The sequence below is a fragment of the Lissotriton vulgaris genome, chromosome 1_2 (assembly GCF_964263255.1).
Source record: "Lissotriton vulgaris chromosome 1_2, aLisVul1.2, whole genome shotgun sequence".
NCBI classification, from domain to species: Eukaryota; Metazoa; Chordata; class Amphibia; order Caudata; family Salamandridae; genus Lissotriton; species Lissotriton vulgaris.
Genome location: NC_141686.1, coordinates 269,203,794 through 269,222,271, shown reverse-complemented (window position 1 = coordinate 269,222,271; position 18,478 = coordinate 269,203,794). Strand labels below are relative to the sequence as shown.

Here is an 18,478-nt window from a genome sequence, read left to right as displayed (position 1 = left end):
TGTGCTTCCAAGGGAAGTGGTACCCGAAGAGCGGCACGTGCGACTGAAGGGAGGGCACGTGCAGCTGAACAGATGTCACGTGCGCGGGGACTCCTAGCCCGAGACCTGGATACTCGCCCCAGCGCTTAGCCCCTGTCCAGGGCGCCCAAGGTGACTGCTGGCCCAGGCCCTGGGCTTGCACGTGAACGGATGGCACGTGCCCTGGCGATGCGAAGGGCCCCCTAGCCCGTGCTTTGGCGTCTTTTGGAAGTTGTGGCTGAGACCTGGGCCTTCACTCCAGCTTTTAACCCCAGACTGCACAGCCCGCGCACCTGTCTGGGGCCCCTGGACAAGGACTTCAGGGGCCTGCCCAGCCAGCGCACCTGTCTGGGGCCCCTGGACACGGACATCCTGCACAGTCAGCGCTCCTGTCTGGGGCCCCTGGACACGGACATCCTGCACAGTCAGCGCTCCTGTCTGGGGCCCCTGGACACGGACATCACTGGCCTTGGTAGCCAGCGCGTCTTGTTCGTGCACCCTGAGGGTTCAATCCGTAGCCAGGACCTGCTTTGGACCCCCGTGGATTCACAGAGCCGTGGCCGCTTCAAACGACGCCCCTGCTTACGACCCCCTGGATATTCAAAGGTCCGTGGTCCGGGTTGGAGACCCACCGAGTCCCCCGGGGGCCCCTCGCGGAGCTTGATGTGAAGCAGAAACTTGCACGGTGTGGCTCGTGCGTGCTGCAGCCTCTGTGTGGGGTCACAAAGACCGTCTGTGGTACCAGTGACCCCCGGTGGGTGCCCGGAGTTTGGCCGCGAATATGGGAGGATTTTCTGGGCAGGTGCAGTACATATTGATTGGTTTGATTACCCCTGATTTCACCCACGCGCGCTCTGCTACTGCCAGGATCAATCGCCGAGCTGTGATGGCATCTTACCCACCAGAGTAGAAAGCACCATAGCGCCCAGAAGAGGAGGGCACATCTGTCCAGCGGCTGCTGTACCCACTCTGGGACTTGTGAATTGGGTGACGTTACCTCCTTAGATTCGCAGTTTGTGAATGGGCTGCAAGTTTCATCTGTAGGGTTAGATCTGCGGTCTGTGGATTAGTTTCATCTGTAGGGTTAGATCTGAGGTCTGTGAATGGGCTGGAAGTTTCATCTGTAGGGTTAGATCTGCGGTCTGTGGATTAGTTTCATCTGTAGGGTTAGATCTGAGGTCTGTGAATGGGCTGGAAGTTTCATCTGTAGGGTTAGATCTGCGGTCTGTGGATTCGTTTCATCTGTAGGGTTAGATCTGCGGTCTGTGGATTCGTTTCATCTGTAGGGTTAGCTCCGCGGTTTTTGGATTAGTTTAATCTGTAGGGTTAGCTCGGCGGTTTGTGGACGGGGCACCTGTGATTTCGTGAACGTATTTGCATAGTTCGTTGTTGTGGTTCCAGTTCTGAACGCTGCACGGATCTGCTGGTGTTATTGACAGTCAGGGGTTGTGAGTGATTTCGGCTCCCTGCGCAATTCTCGTTTTTTGTGGGAACTTTGTGTCCCAGCGCGGGAGGCCGCCCTTGACTGGAACTAGACCCATGGCGGGCTCTCTCCGAAGCGGGATAATGCGGCGCTTGTTCTGCTGCGGGGCCCGGCGGGGGCCGGAGACAGTGGGAACAAAACCTGCAGAGAACACAGTGCGGCGGGGCGCGCTGGGATTGGCCCCCGAGGCATAAAACGGCGTGGACCTCGGGGGAATGCGAAGAGACGCATCCCCGGAGTAATGCTGGCCGTTGTCAAGCAACCAAAGCACCCCCACCCCCTACAGTTTTCAGTAGGCCCCCAGCCTTTCCGCGCATCCTCATGTCATGCACACTCATATAGCGGTGAAAGCCCGCCCGGGGCACCAGGCGCTTTGTAATTGGGGTTCTAAATGTGTTTAGGGGCCGAGGAACAGGTGAGTGAGTTGCCACGAGGGTCGCCGAGGGAGGGGTATATACTGACTGATTTTCTTGCCGTAAATCCTGCTCTGTTACTGTCCAGAGCAGGCTTTAAGAGGGATGAAAAAACAGGGGGGGAGGGGGGTCCCTCAAAGGGGCGTGGCCAATGTAATTAAGGGCGTGGCTTTAAAAGACTTGCGCTAAAAAATTGTGATTAGCACAGTGTGCCGCCCAACTTGTATTTTGCTGTTTGTCATTGCATCCAGATATGATGCAACGCGTAACATTATACCTACAACAAGTCAGGACTACTGGCTTTGTCAATGGTTATTAGTTGCATAATATGAATACGCTGCAACGATGGTTTGTTAAATATAATATTGAAAAAGCTTCCACATAAAGCCCTGGTGACCCTACCACAATTTTGCTGCTCTTGCGTTTCAAGAAGAGAAGGGAAATCCAGAGAGAAAATGACTCTTTAAAGGAACTCCCTTCCCCTACAGCGCTCCCCTGGGATGACGTCATGCCGTAACTTCTCCACTAGTGAGAAGTGAGCAGTGTGGGCAGTGCGAATCGACGTGCCTGCTGTCTCGAAACGGGTCTCTATCGGGTTCTGTTTTGCGCTCTAGCACTTTATTCCGGACTGTAGTGACCGCAAACAGCTGTCACTGCAGTCCGGAAAAAAAACGGACCGCGTGTTCCAGGGCGCAAAACAGAGCCCGATAGAGACCCGTTTCGAGGCCTCCTTTAAAAAACTGCTGGTGCTCAGCACTGGTGAGACCCGGGCCACTTAAAGCCCTGCATTTCACAGTATTTCCAGATAAACCATACAACCTGTATGGGTGTTAGTCCACACAGGTTGAAGAGTTTGGGAGCCCTAGCCAAACTCATTTTTTTGGGGGGCCCTGTTCTGAATAGCTATGAATTTATGTTCGAATTTCAGCTCTTTCTTTCCCTCTTTGGTCACAACCGTCCAAATTCTAAATGTGTTTACATCTAATATTCAGCGATAGTGACATGTTTTTTCAATATTGTACCATAGCAGCTGCTCTCTAATATTACTGCAAATATTCTGTCACCCTCCCGTTTCTCATATGCGAGGTCCTGTTTTGATCAAAAATAACTTTTTTTTCTGGCTATTTCATGGATGTTTCTCTGCAAAATGTCTCCAATAGACTGGCACACGTCACCCACATTAAAAATAAATTAAAGGAGAACCGTATTTGAAACAATCTGTTTAAAAAGTGTACACAGTCATCGGGGCAAGAGACCGCAGAACAGAGGTGTCTCGATCAGGGCCCCCCTGGAAGGCTGGGTCCCTGGGCCAGAACCCACTTTGCGCATGCCTTAAAAAGTCTCTGGTGTCAGCCTCGTGTTATTCCTCTATTACTGGTGAGGCCTGGTTTTGAGGATTGGCAACTTCTGGAGACCGCACCTGGCTTTCAGTATTAACTTCTAGAAGCCTGGGCAGGAGAGACCCTGTCCTGAGTGACTGGTCAGTGTACCCCCACTTCTAGAGGCCTCGTTTGGAGGACTGGCCTCTTATAGAGGCTGCTCTTGACTCTGTGTTAGTGGGGCTCGCTGTCGCACTTCGGCTTCAAGGAGGCCTATGGTTCATTCTGTGACATGCTGACGTCAAGCACCACAGCGGATGGGCGGGGCCTGAGGGGAATTTGCAGTATTTATTGGAAGGGACTCCACAACCTGCAACAATGAGCTCTGACCCCACAGGTCCTCCTCAGATCCCTGGAGCGCAGTGCTTTTTGGGCTTTAAGCAGAGTCCTGTGTGTTAAGTGATGTTCTGACGTCTCACACCCAAGGGGGTGGGGCCTGAGGAGAGCTAATAGCATTTAATGTAACCATGGTCCCTGAAATTATGCGGCAGGGGAGGGCCAAATTAAGAGGCAGGTTTGATCAAATTAGGCGGCCATAAAAGGCAGATTATGCGGAATATTGCAGCACATTCTGGGATAGAAAGTCGTTATTTTGTCATTTTCACACTTCTTAACACTGTCTGGGAATAGGTTGCCTCTCATTAGTACCAGTTTAACACCTAAATATAGCAATAAGCAACTGAAGAGTGACCATTCAACCATTGCAAAGAGCCTTCCAATGCATGGCAACTCTTGTTGCTGCGTTTCTAGTGACGTTTAAAACGCTAGAGGTAAGAACAACTTTTTTTGTGAAAACCTGCAGATTATTCAGTAGATTGTGGATTATGTGGCAAATTCATGATTATGCAAAAAAATCAATCAAGCAGAATTTTTAAAGCGCTGCTATTCGCCCATGAGGTAATCCAGGCGCTGGGGGCGATTCTGCTCGGGTGTAAACAGTTGTACGACCAGGTCTTGGGTCCCTTTCTGAATACCTGAAGAGAGGGTGAGGTACAGAAGTGGAGCGGGAGGCTGTTCGAGGAGAAGGAGAGCTCTCCACTGTTGCTTCAGTGGATGTGAAAAGTAGAGGGAGGCGGAGCACAGGTGTCTGGAGGGTTGGCGGAAGCTCAGGCGGTGGTTGCATGCCTGTCCTTGTTTGTGTAGGGCTCTGTATCCGTGGGTCAGAATCTTAAATTTACATCTTTTGTGGATGTGACGTGGGACCATTTGGGGAGGTCGAGGAGGAGTCTGGGCACTGTGTTCTGTATAGTCCAGTCTCTCCGTGAGGGGAGTGGTAATTCCTATGTAGAGTGCGTTGCCGTAGTCCAAGCAGCTGGTGACTAGGGCTTGAGTGATGGTATGCCTGGTGCGGACTGCGAGCCATTACAAAAATGCCTCACAATCACATCATTCCAGTGTCCTTGATTGTAAGGGACTCAACAAGCTTCAGCCATGACCTCTGACCCCAGGGCTCCTCCATCAGAGTCCCCACCTGGAGCTCTGTGACGTTTGGGCAGATGAGACATTTTAATTTCCTGGCGCTTCGCAAATTCTAGGCTTTTGAGATGAGATAATTAATAAGATGTCAGAAGCGCTTATAAAAAGGGTCCAGCGCTCTTGAATGCCCCCCCCCCCCCCTCCTAGGGCTTGTACTGCCTGATGGATGAGGGCCGGCATGTTTCAGGCCCTCAAGAGACAGCCTTTCATATTATTAATAATAACAATATTGAACATTTACACCCAAGCTCGCAGAGGCGTGTCTGTGGGGTCGTTAGCCGCCCTCCCCTCCCAGCAGGCACATTCAGTCTTTCACAATTAGTGTTTTTTAAAAAGTTTTTTTTCAGAGTTTTATATAGCGCGTACTTGAGCCGAATCGGGTATCCGAGCGCTTTACAAAGCACCAGTCGTGTTACACAAGGACACATTCATTTTTGTTAGGCACGGGGAGATTAAGTGATTTGCCCAGAATCACTGGATGTTCAGCGTCATTGCAGAGACTCGAACCCGGTTCCCCTGATTCGAGGTCGACCGCCCTAGCCATTAGGCCAACTCCTCTCCCCAGTTAGTGTGAGGGGAGGGTGCAGGCACAGTACCATACTGGGCAGTATGTAGGCAGATACTTAATAATCGAAAGGGGGCAGGAATGTAGTCACGGTGAAGACCAGGCCTGTGGTTTGTGCATTAAGGACCGGCCTGTGGGCTGTGTGGGAAGTAAAGGCCAGTGGGGTGGGCATAAAGTGGTGTGCCCACCCCACTGGCCCCACGAAGAATAGGCGTGGAGCAGGGCTGGACTGGGAACCAAAACCGGCCCCGGCAAAGTGCTCGGCCGGCCCCCCCTCCCCACTCAAGGGGGGTTGGAGGTGCCGCCGAGCTCTTTGCTGGGGCCGGTTTTCGGCGGATTTTGGCCGATTTTGTCACAGGGCATTGTCCTGTAACAAAAACGCCCCCCAGGGTCCCATAACAGGCCCCCACCCATGCGGCGCACCAGGGGATTGCCCGGTGCCTGCTATGGCCAATCCGGCCCTGACGTGGAGTGCAAATGAAGGACAGGTGTGAGTGGTGCACAAGAAGACCAGACCTGTCTGTGTGTGGTAGTAATCCATATTCCTTACCCAGCTCCCTCCAGTGCAGCCTTCCGTTCCGCTGCCAGGTATAGCCACTGGCACCAGAAAAGTGCGACCTGGTCATGTCGATTTCGCTAAGGTGGCTCCACAGAGAAGTGAGAAGTATCGTGAAGCTTGCATGCATCACCCACAAAGCTCTCTATCTGGAAACTCCAAACTGCCTTACCCAAAAACTGACCATCTCAGGTGGGCAACGGCCCCTGAAACACCAGGATTTAAGAAAACAAAAACCATAAATGGTCATTCTCTGCTGGTGCTTGGATCTCCACCCTACCAGCCCGCAGGGAACCCCTTCCTAGGTCCCCTTTCAGCATCCTTTCTAAACTTCAGCGAGAAGAATGACTGCTGACACTTTAGAAATGCAACCCTTCCAGTTATTTTGATGTCTCGTTATCTTATCTTTATTCTCTTAACATCTTTTATATTGCAAGATCTTATAGAGTTGCAGTCCGTTCCGGACTGCGAAGCCACAGCCATAGTGAAGCTAGCCCGACCACTACAAGGGGAGTTTGTGGGTGCGAAGGGGTGCAAGCATGAAGTGCTGGCTTTCCCCAGGAGTCTGAAGACGAAAGCGAGTGGGTTATGCATGCTTGCTGCTCTTGTTACTGGGGTCTGACATTACTGCTGCAAAACCCAGGGAAACGCCCGATGCCCGGTATGGCCAGTCCGGCCCTGGTTGCAGTGTTTATATAGAGTTGGCCAAGCCACTGAAATCTTGAGCCAGGAGCCTGTCGCTGGCTCAGCTCTCGAATCTTAGAACCTTGAGCCTACAAGGAGCTGGGCTTCCCCAGGAGGGGATGTGGCTACCTCTGCTGACCATGTTGTAGCATGGGGACCAGCTTCGAATGCCGGCCTCGGTTCAGCACCCCGTGAATCAGCAAATCTCCCTGTGCCCCCCCAAAAAATATTCTAGAATGTGGTCAGTGACTGTTGTGAAGCGCTCTTGTGTTTATGCACATGGCCCGCAGTGCAAAACTGGCCAAAACTAAATGTGGGTTCCCTCTGCCACTTTCACCAAGCAATGACTTTTGGTGTCAGAAACAGACCGCTTCTAGAGCGAGGGTCTTCAAACTGGGGGGTTTCAAGTGTTCTCAAGGGGGGAGGAGGGGTGCCTGGCTCTGGCCAAAAACAGCTTTATGCTGATAACAGTGCTTTGTTTTAAGCTGAAAAAAAAGAGCGTCTTTACTGTAATGGGCCATCAGCAGCGTGTTTTGACTTTTATATCCTGGCTGAGAGAAGGTGTCAAAAGGGAGGGGACTCCAAATATCCCCACTTCTAATAGTCAGACTGTGGATACTTTTACACATTAGTAAGTCCTTCTTGACCAGACTAGTATGTTTGGCAATCATGTATTTCATGGCAGTTTTAATATGGTAACCAAACTAAATTACAATGTTTAAATAAGTCTAGCCCTATTATAACATTGCCAATTTAATTGCAAAATTGTGAAAGATTCTGAGGGGGCCTCAGTAATTTTTTCCCCCCACTGGGGTGCGCCGCATTTAAGACCACCAGTCTAGAGGGTGAATTGCACAGCGTGAAAGTGGAAGGTCTGGTTTGTGTAAACTACCACTCCGACTTCGTTAAGGGCTCGGTTCCTTTTCAACAGCTTCCTTCGTGTAGTATAACTCGAACTATCGCTTCACAAAAGCCCACTGCCCGCAAATGCACAAACACTTTTCACAGAGCAAGTGGTGTCACGGTGTTACAAACAGCTGTCATTCCTGGAAAGATAAAAGGCTGGGTTGGCCCCGCTGTGATGAGCCCCGTGACACCTGGATTGATCCCACACTGTCGCAGCCGGTACATCACCGGGGCTAATTTCCCAAGCTGGCTGCAAATATTACATCTGACATTTCGTTCCCCGGTTTTCCCCTTATCTGGAAAAGACAAACTGCTCTTTGTTTCCCAGACAGCCAGACCGGCTTGTGTCGGTGACGTGCGGGGCAGGTAACGCCGCTCCGAGTGCTCCATACAGCGCCTGGTTTCCTATCAGAGGTGATTTGGCAGATAGCGCCCTGATCTAAAGGGCGAAAATGCTAAATGTCATTTCAGATGAAACAAATTAGCTTTGTCAATCAGCGCTCCGCCCGTGTGCGACAGTCCCTGCCTTACTGCGGCCCTGCCCTGCCTATTACTACCTCCAGACAGCTGACTCTGAAACGTATCTGTAGCTCAAATACTTTCTTTTACATTTAATTACGAATTGAATAATGTCATCCAAGTAGAATAAAATGATGATGGGCATTCCAGTGCCTGGTGGATTCTCGTGTGGGCCTGGGTGGTAGGCGCTGTGAATGTAGGGAGGCAGGACAGTTGTTTACACGACTGTCTGGCACCAGCTGTGGTCAAGTTCTCCAGGTCCAAGGTACAAAGAAAGACGTTGGCTCGGGTTCGCTTCCAGATCTAGTGTGGCTGGTATTATTAAAGCAGTGCTTAATTTGTGTAGGTACCAGGGCCCTTCTCAGGAAGCATCTCCAGCTTGCACCACCCATGGCCGGCTGCCAGTGACAGTACCAATACAACTAATAACCATCACACGCCTACATGTGTGATCATGGTCTATTCCAGGACTCCAACGCTGTTGAAAATGGCTTAGGCGGCAAGTATTAGTTAAGTTTAATGTATATTGAATTATTAAACACTTCTGTTGTGCTCATTTCAAAATTAGACAGACAGCGCCACCATGTGGTGAACTTTCAATAGTGCCAGTGTTGAGAATTGAGTTCCTGCTCCGAACATGAGCGAACACTGGCTGAATTTAAGCACTGATTAAACGTAACTGGCGAGAGCCTAGTCTGGATTATTAATTCTTCCAAATTAGTGTAATCTCAAGCACACTCAGGTTATAGTAGATTGAAAATTAGACACTGAGAATAAAATGGAAACTTCTAACCTCGATCGTTTCCATTCTGTAGTGCGCGATCTGCCCCCAGAGAGGCACTGTAGGCTTCTAGTGTGGCCTGAGGATGGTTCACATGTGATTTTGAGTTTTCCATCCCAGGCAGAGTCTGGTCTCGTGTGTAGGTGCTGTGTTAGTAGGGTGATTGTGAATGTCCCTCTGTTAGCTGGCTGTGCCTGCTTTGGGTGGTTGTTAGTTTATCATGGGTGACAGCCGAGCCTGCACCAGGTTGCATAAGATCCGTGCACATGCTGGTTGCCTGCCACATGTACCTCTGGGGTGAGCAGGTGGTGAATCCACTTCTTACATGCATGTTTGGTGTCAATTTGAGCTGTGCTGGGTGCGTGTTCGTGGTTTTGTCTTCATGTGTGGTGTCTTGGCAAATACTGCTGTTGTGTGTTCATGTGTGTGCATGTCCTAGGGTTCTTAGATGACTGCAGTGCAACCTACAGTGCTTGCATCAGTTATGCCAAGTTCGGACATGGATTGAAGAAGTTTATAAAACGTAATTTGCTCCTTTACCCCATGGGGAATCACCGCGTTTATGGGGTCTGCTGTCCAATTAGAGCTTCAGCTGTTCTGCTGTCTTCTAAACGATGCCCACTCTGTTAGTAGGAATTGTTTTAATATAGTGCTTCATACCACAGTTGGAGGTTTCTAGGCATTGTAAATACAAGGTGTTAGCCGCTGAATTTAATAGCACTCAGACTAGGCTAGAAAACTGCGTAGGCCCTTTCAGACTTGGATTCATGCTCTGCGGCTCACAGCATTTGCCAGAGGTGACTGTATGACTGTAGCCCTTACTGCCCAGAATAAAACGACGGTCAAGAAAATGTTTCGGGAATGGACAATTGCAAGGAGGGCGGCTATTGAAGTGTGTAAATCCACAGTTGTGGCTTATAGATTATTGAAAGTAGAGAGTGGAAGGGAACCCTATCTCTCACTGATCCATAATGCACAGGACAGATTTTATATGACCCGTTTTAGATTTAACCTGTTGCATCACTTGTTGGCTGATCCCCCCCGGTTTTACCTTAACGGCCGAGCAGAAGGGTACCTGCGGCTGCAACAATAGGTCTCCGCAGGACACCCTTCATTTTGTTTTGCTGTGTCCTTTTTATTCATTACCTAGGCGAAAGTTCCTGGTGGGATTACTGAAACAAGCCAAGTTTAAACATGCTAAGGTAGCATTAATGTTTTTACAGAAGGCTAATGATGCATACACCCTTTGCTGTGTAATGAGTTTTATTAAGATGGCAGTAAGGCTAAGGAACTCGAGAGATGAGCTGAATTTGATGCCCTGCAAATTAAGACTTTGGATCAAATGAAATGAAATGCATTGGATGAAATGTATTTTTAACTTTTTTTATGTACTTTTATGGTATCTTTTTAAGTACCGAATAAAGAAATATTTGATTTTACTGTATGACACCTCAAGTAGTATGTACTCAAAAGAAATGCTGTTGCATCCCAGTGTTATCCAGTGGCTTGATGCTGTCCGGTGCCCCTATCCTATCGCAATGGGTCCATTTTGTCCTCCAGTGGCCCCATCCTGGCCCCCATCTGTGGCCCCCATCCTGGCCCCCATCTGTGGCCCCCATCCTGGCCCCCATCTGTGGCCCCATCCTGTCCCCACTGTGGCCCCATCGTGTCCCCCTAGTGGCCCCATCCTGTCCCCCCTGTGGCCCCAACCTGCCCCCCAGTGGCCCCATCCTGCCCCCCAGTGGCCCCATCCTGCCCCCCAGTGGCCCCCCTCTGTATCCAGGGTCCCCCCCCTCTGTATCCAGGGTCCCCCCCCTCTGTATCCAGTGGGCCCCCCTCTGTATCCAGTGGGCCCCCCTCTGTATCCAGTGGGCCCCCCTCTGTATCCAGTGGGCCCCCCTCTGTATCCAGTGGGCCCCCCTCTGTATCCAGTGGGCCCCCCTCTGTATCCAGTGGCCCTATCCTTCTCCAGTGGCCCTCTGTTATCCAACGGCCCTCTGTTATCCAACGGCCCTCTGTTATCCAACGGCCCTCTGTTATCCAACGGCCCTCTGTTATCCAACGGCCCTCTGTTATCCAACGGCCCTCTCCTGTCCAGTGGCCCTGTCCTGTCCAATGGCCCTCTCCTGTCCAGTGGCCCACTGTTATCCAGTAGGCCCTGTCCTGTCCAGTGGCCCACTGTTATCCAGTAGGCCCTGTCCTGTCCAGTGGCCCACTGTTATCCAATGATCATACCCTACCCAGGGGTCTAGTTGTATCCAATGGCGCTCAGCTCTGTGCGTCCACTCCTAAGTCCTTGATGCTGAATTCCTCCTCCACTCCTGTTGTCCTATCCAGGGACTGTACTCTCGGTCACTGCAGGTCTGCAGTCTGTGGCAGTAATGTTTTCTCCATCATTGTGGAGTTACCACACTTGCCACATATTCCACCACCGGCCACAACATTTCTGATTGGAAGGAAACCTAGTTCCTAGGTAAAATGAATAGAGAGCTACAGAAATGACCCCATGCGCTGTGCTGCGGAGTTGCAGGCCCCTTGCCAAGGACCGTTTGCCGGTCACCCTTCGTCTCTGGGGGCTGTATCCAGGTGTCAAACTGGCACTTATGCGGTAAAGCTTTCTGTCCAGACAGCATTGATGCATCTTAAACGAGCAAAATAATGCTGCAATGGAATGCTTAACAGTATGCTGCAGAATGTAACATTTCTTGATACATTTAGTCATGCTTGCCACATAATTTGGTTCTTTACTGCCACATAACTCTGTGCAGGGCATGGAACGACGGCGTGCAGGGTCTGAGATGGGACGCCAATGCTGGACTGCGCCTGCACTAACCAAAATTATTCCGAAACGGAGCATTTGACCTCCTGTTCGCAGGTCTGATTCCAGACTGATTGTAGCGCCAAGAAACCTCTTGGGGATAATCGAGCGCTTTACAAATGGGCTCGTTAGGCAGAATGCTTGTAGGAGCGCATGTGTTTTTATCTTAGAAAAAGTGAAATGTAAGGGCTTAGGAGCCTCCTCCCTCATTGCTTCGCACCTGGTTCTGGGAGCATGTTCACTTGGGGTTCACCACTACACACTAGTGAATGTCTGTCTGTCCTGTTTCACGCGCCTGTAGCCCGTGGCCTGGCGCTGCGGCTGCAGTTGTGGCATGTACAGAGTTTTCTTGGTTTCTTTCTAACTCGTGCCCTTTCTTCCTGCAGCCGAGCCTCTAAACACCGCAGCCCCGATGAACTGACGAAGCGCCCGGGGCCCGTGAGGACCAGCTCGACGTGGGAGGATGCTGCCGGCGGCTGGCAGCATGCCCGTCCTTCTGCCAGCCTTGCTGCTTTGCTTCCTGGCGACGTGGGCACGAGCAGACAGTAAGTACCCTCCAGTCTCACACCCCTGTGCACGTGCGCCAGGCGCTCAATGGCTGCTGAACGTATGCTTTTATCTCGAATATTCATTCACTGATTCCATCCTAACGCCGCCATTTTGTGCACCAGCTTGCGTACGCGTGCCCACACACTTTAGGAGTGTCCCCACTGGCAGCCACCGCGGCTCGTGTGCGGGCTTGCCCAGAGGCAGGCCCTGCCTCAAAGAGATAGGCAAACACAACAGGTGATGGACCGAATGTGGATCAATGTCACACACTCACCCCAGTCCAAAGATCTGGGCCCAAATCCATCGTTTTTTTGCACTCCACACCACCCTAGGTCAGACAATGGCGATATGCAAATCAGCCTTGACCCTGTGCCCCATGGGAACAGTCCAGTCCGAACTACAAAAGCCATGTCCTTCCCAGAACGGAATCAAGCATCCGAGGACCGGACCAGTTTCGGGGTAACACCTCATCAGCCCGGCTAGCTTGACTCAAGTGGTGTGGAGTGCCAGCAGGCACGGAGGTAGGGAGTATACTCAACCAGGGGTCCCCTAGCACGGACACATCCCAAGCCCCCCACCCAGCACGGGCTCACCCCTGGCCCCTACTGGGCCCCACTAGCACCTGCTCACCCCTGGGCCCCCCTAGCACCCGCTTACCCCTGGGCCCCCCTAGCACCCGCTTACCCCTGGGCCCCCCAGCACCCGCTTACCCCTGGGCCCCCCTAGCACCCGCTTACCCCTGGGCCCCCCTAGCACTCGTTCACTCCTGGGGCCCCCCAGCACCCGCTCACCCCTGGGGCCCCCCCAGCACCCGCTCACCCCTGGGCCCCCTAGCACCCGCTCACCCCTGGGCCCCCTAGCACCCGCTCACCCCTGGGGCCCCCTAGCACCCGCTCACCCCTGGGGCCCCCTAGCACCCGCTCACCCCTGGGCCCCCCTAGCACCCGCTTACCCCTGGGCCCCCCTAGCACTCGTTCACCCCTGGCCCCCCCCCTAGCACTCGTTCACCCCTGGGCCCCCCCAGCACCCGCTCACCCCTGGGCCCCCCCCCAGCACCTGCTCACCCCTGGGCCCCCCCCAGCACCCGCTCACCCCTGGGCCCCCTAGCACCCGCTCACCCCTGGGCCCCCTAGCACCCGCTCACCCCTGGGGCCCCCTAGCACCCGCTCACCCCTGGGGCCCCCTAGCACCCGCTCACCCCTGGGGACCCCTAGCACCCGCTCACCCCTGGGGCCCCCTAGCACCCGCTCACCCCTGGGGCCCCCTAGCACCCGCTCACCCCTGGGCCCCCCCTAGCACCCACTCACCCCTGGGCCCCCCCTAGCACCCGCTCACCCCTGGGCCCCCCCTAGCACCCGCTCACCCCTGGGCCCCCCCCTAGCACCCGCTCACCCCGAGAGGCCCCCCCTAGCAGCCGCTCACCCCTGGGCCCCCCCTAGCAGCCGCTCACCCCGAGCGGCCCCCCTAGCACCTGCTCACCCATGGGACCCCTAGCACCCGCTCACCCCTGGTCCCTCAAAGCATCAGCTCACCCATGGGCCCAAAGTACAGGCTCACCCATGGGCCGGGCACAAGTTGTAAAATACGATGTGGGGGGGACTAACCAAGCTAGGCAGTATACAGGTGACATCATGGTACGTAATATCACAGCACAACATAACGGCATCATGGGAAGTGACATCAGATCTTAACACTTCTCACACGTGTTTTGCAGGTCCACCATGAGGGCATTTGAGTGCATTATGAGATTCTACATCTGGGCTGTGCCAAAAAACCCTGACGCAAAATGTGGGCCTAAGTTCATAGATTTTTTCTTCTTTTAACTCCGCCACAAAAAAGTTGGCAACAAGGAGAAACCTAGCAATACATCTATTCTGCACAATTGGTTGCAAAGTCTGCATTTTAAAATATCTTATGGGGTTAAGGCACCTGCTGCCGAGATATTTGTGTGCCCAGTAAATCCCAGGAAACAAATAATAATGGTAATCCAAGTTTGAAGGTAATGCATTTGTTGGATAGAGATATATTTTATCTTGTCCCAGTTTTGAATCAAAGTAGCATAGAGGGTTAATGTGTCACCTGCAAGCACATCTTCTAACGCGCAGATGACAGGTTTCTTTTTATTATTTTATGTAACTAGGTAAGTGAGTTACTCCTTTTAAAAAAAGAGATCCTTTTGTTACTCTCAGTTGATACATTGTAATACTTCTAACAAAATAACTGTATTTAAATTGTTAGTCGTGTAGATACTGGAACAGACTAGCACATCTGACATTTTACAGTGCACGCAGAGCTCTTACATTTAAGAATTGAACAAGGTCAAATACACGCCTTTCTTACGCATTTCTAAAGTGATGATAACCAGCTGCGAGCCTGTGTTTCCCCTCCATTGCATTTGTATCTAGGTATCAGGCTCCGATAGCTCCCAGGCCGGATAGTGGACAAAAGGAGACTTGCTGGTGTCTGAAATAGCGAAGCCCCCTCAATGCCTGCAAGTTGCTGCTCCAAACTAAAGCAGACAAGGTGCAGGTGCTGCTGAATATGGACTGATTTGCATATGGCTGGGTTCAAAGTGGAATGGCATGGGGACACTGGCGTAACGAAACTTAAGCGCTGCAAGGCACGTGGAGGAGCTCTCTCTAGCCCCAGTGATGTGGGCCCCCCCCCTGGAGCTTGAATGCCCCCCACTGCATGGCGGGGGCAGCGGGGGCCTGTGTTATGTCACTGCTTTAGGCCGAGATCTCTGTACTGTGGTGAATGTATGTTATTGTTCTGCATTCTGTCCATCAATTGTTCTTTTTGCATTTGTCACCCGAGTGGCGTGGGTCCAGTGCTCTCCATGCCACTGGAGTCCAGCTATCCTGGCTGATGAGGGGTGAAACCGCAAAACCGTTCCTAAGATGCTTAAGATGCTTGTTTCCAGTCCATGGAGGACCTGGCTTGGCAGTTTAAGCTGGACTGTTCCCATTGGGCTCAGGGTCAAAACTGATTTGCATATGGCTGGGTTCAAACTGGAATGGCATGGGGAGCAAAAAACGATGGTTTTTGGCCCAGATCTCTGCACTGGGGTAAATGTATGACATTGTTCCTCATTCTGTCCATCAATTGTTCTTTTAGCCCGCCTCTGACCACAGCATGGCATGGGCACGAGCCCTTGTCCCGGGCCTTCTAAGCTACTGTAACTTAATCTCCTCTGTTCCCCAAAAACAATCACAGGGGCCTGTTAACTTTAGAAGCAAGCAGCTGGATCATTGAAGTGGGACCACATGAAAGTCAGACCCTGAAAGCTCTGCTCTGGCTCCCAGGAAATGTTGGGGTCACGTTCTAGCTTTGGTTGAATATTCTTAAAGCGCCTTGAGGCAATGGACTTGTCCTCCCACAGACACTGGCATAGTCCTTCACTCTGCCTCACCTGCGGTCCTTCAAGGGGATGAAGAAGGTGCGGGGGACACACTCACAAGGTGTAGGGATACACTCTGGAACACCTTGAACTGCACACATGTGAGATGTAAACTTAACTGCACGTGGAAGAGGAGTGGAGGGCAAAGATTTTCAGGCTAGGGTTCTGTCTTGCCAGTTGGTTCCAACTAACCCTGGGCGTAGTGTGCGTAGCAGCACTACACATAGCTGCACGTAGTATACTTTGAACTACATGTAGTCATGTAGCGTGGCTGATGGCACTGCGTACTTGTCTGCACTGTGAAATAATTGAAAATTGCATCTTGCAGAAGCACAGCTATTCTGGACAAAAAACAATCCCAACCAAAGGCCCTGCAAAGCATTGTGGGATGAGATTAGCAGTGGGAAGTGAATATTCTAGTATCCAATATCAAAATAATTCTACAAAGAGCAGCAGTTCAACTGGTGGTTACTAGGTGTCCCTCATGAGTCAAATGCAAATGCTTGATGAAAGGTTTTCAATGATTTTGCATTGGACTCTTGAGGGACATCTAGTAACGACTAGTGGAACTGCAGCTTGATGTAAGAATAATTTCAATGCTTTTTCATTTGACTCTGAGGAAACCTCTAGTAATGACCAGTTGAACTGCAGCTCTTTTGGTATTATAATATTCACTGCCCACTGCTAATCTCGTCCCATAATGCTTTGCAGGGCCTTTGGTTGGGATTGTTTTTTTTGCCAATAACTGTGCTTGGGGTGGTCTTAAGGGGATGGGACCACCACTGAAGTTCAACAAGATGTGCTATTTGTTTATGCTCTGTGTTCAAGGCATCTCCTTGGTCCTCCCCCTAGGTTAGGGGGGACCCCAAAATCATCACCTCTCTCATTGCCTAAAGTTTTCATTCAACATTCACTTTTGTGGATTGGTTATATACATTTTAGCATGTAAAATTGCTTTATCAAAGCATCTGAGGATGTTATTTATTGAACTGCTACGCTACTGATTAAGCACACTTTTTTTTAATGGTACTGGTTCACTTGTTTTAACTTTATAATTATCTCTGCCTTTCGCCACGTTGTGGTCACTGCTCTCATATTGTAGAGGGGAGTAGTGAGCCTGCAGAGCCCCACAATGCAAAGGGGACAGGGCTAATTGTCTTGGCTGAGGGGCAGGGCGCAGTGCCAACCAAGCCTCCCCGAGCAGGGAAAGCTTCACTTGGCCAAGATTGTTCAATGTGTTACAGGGTTCAGAAGTGCCAGCCGTGTTGCCTTTACCTTGTCCATGATCTTTGGGGTTAGGGTTAAAAAAAATGTTGATTGGACCCCAAGTGCACATTTATCTGATTTACTCTTAACTTGAGGATGATTGCTTAGGTTGAAGATTCCTTCTTTCTTGACCGACTTTAGGGTTTACAAATTGCTTTTGATGGTTGCGCTGTATGATTTTTGTCCTGATGATGACCTAATAAATTAATAGAGTTCGAAACGCTGTTGACGCCTTCCTTTAACAAAAGAGAAGTCTGTCTAATGACAGAACAAGACACAATGTATGCTTCCTCTTAATTTGCCAATTTCCCCTCTACCATTGTTGTATAAATTATTTTTCATATAATTATTGTGGGTACCTTACTTTATTGGTTCTAATTTCTCTTTCATTTATTGTTGGTGATTGATTGTATGTGGTGTGCTTTGAGTAATTAAAAAAAAATATTCCCAGAATCATTGTTACTATAATATTACCTCAAAGGGTGGCTTGGGTGGGAGTGTTTGAGATGCTGTGGCCTAAGAGACGGGTTGGGTATGAGAATTCAAGATGCTGTGGCTCATGGGATGGGCTGGGTGGGAACATTCGAGATGCTGTTGCTCAGATCACTTGGTGAATAGTGGGGGTGTTTTGGTTCCACGGAGTAGGAGCCTGAGTAAGTAGGGGTGTTGCAGGTACTGCGGCTCAGAGTACAGGTTTATCAGGGACCTTGGCTCTCTGAATATTGTTCCCTAAGGTCCGGCAGTCCCCAGGAAAGCTCGGCCTCATGTCCCAGATGTATCATCTTCCGCTGCTCGGCCGCAGCATGCTGTATAGGGTTCCTTTGAGTGCCTTGTGCAGCCCCTGAGCTTCCCCTTGGCTCCCTCTTCATTGTCCCCCTCTTCATTGTCCCCTCTTCCTTGTCCCCCAGGTGTCGTAGGTCCTGCCTGGAGAGGGCCTGCAGGCTTCTCTCCCTGCCCCTCAGCACCCACCGGTATGGTATCTGAAGGTGCTTTTCAACGCCACAAAAGCGCTTACGCAGCTTCCTGTCTTATGCAGCTGCAGCCAGGAGATGATTGCATTTTCTGGGTGACCTGTGCGTCTTCTGTCAGGGTGACTGCGACGCTCCTACTGCCTGGCGCACTCATTTTACACCTTCGGTGGCTCATTAACACCCCACCCCCCCTTCCCAGTTTAGTCTACCACTCTTTGCTTCAGACTACCGCTCTTTAGTTTTCTCTTGATGTCGCCTTCTGGTTTACTCTGGTGATTGGTTTACTCTACAGCTCTTTGGCCTGTGTAACTACTGGTCATTGATTTGAATGTGTGTAACTACTGGCCATTGGTTTATTCTACTGTTCTTTAAGTTGGTATAACTACAGCTTGGTGTAACTACCGGCTATTGGCTTATTTTACTGGTCTTTAAGTTGCTGTAACTACCAACCATCGATTTATTCTACTGTTCTTCAAGCTGGTGTAACTCTGCCAGTGCCGCCAGTGACAGTACAAAAACAACTAATAACCATCACACCCCTACAAGGGTCATAATTAAGACTATTCCAGGCCACCCAACCCTATAATGAAGGTACGAGCAGCAAGTATTATTTTTTAATGAATGACTTATTAAACACTCTTGTTGGCCTCATGTCAAAATTAGACAGCGCCACCATGTGGTGGACTGTCACAAG

At 50.9% G+C, this 18,478-nt stretch overlaps 1 protein-coding gene across 10 annotated transcripts in view; it reads left to right on the top strand.

The window, feature by feature from the left end:
* The window catches only part of PTPRF (protein tyrosine phosphatase receptor type F), a 756,588-nt gene that overhangs the window by 332,339 nt on the left and 405,771 nt on the right, over positions 1-18,478 (top strand). For all 10 annotated transcript variants that reach the window (XM_086953202.1, XM_086953199.1, XM_086953209.1 and 7 more), the window contains one exon: positions 11,985-12,143. In XM_086953202.1, coding sequence (XP_086809328.1) covers positions 12,062-12,143 — 82 coding nt within the window. In that variant the 5' untranslated portion in view covers positions 11,985-12,061. The remainder of the gene's footprint in view (positions 1-11,984; positions 12,144-18,478) is intronic.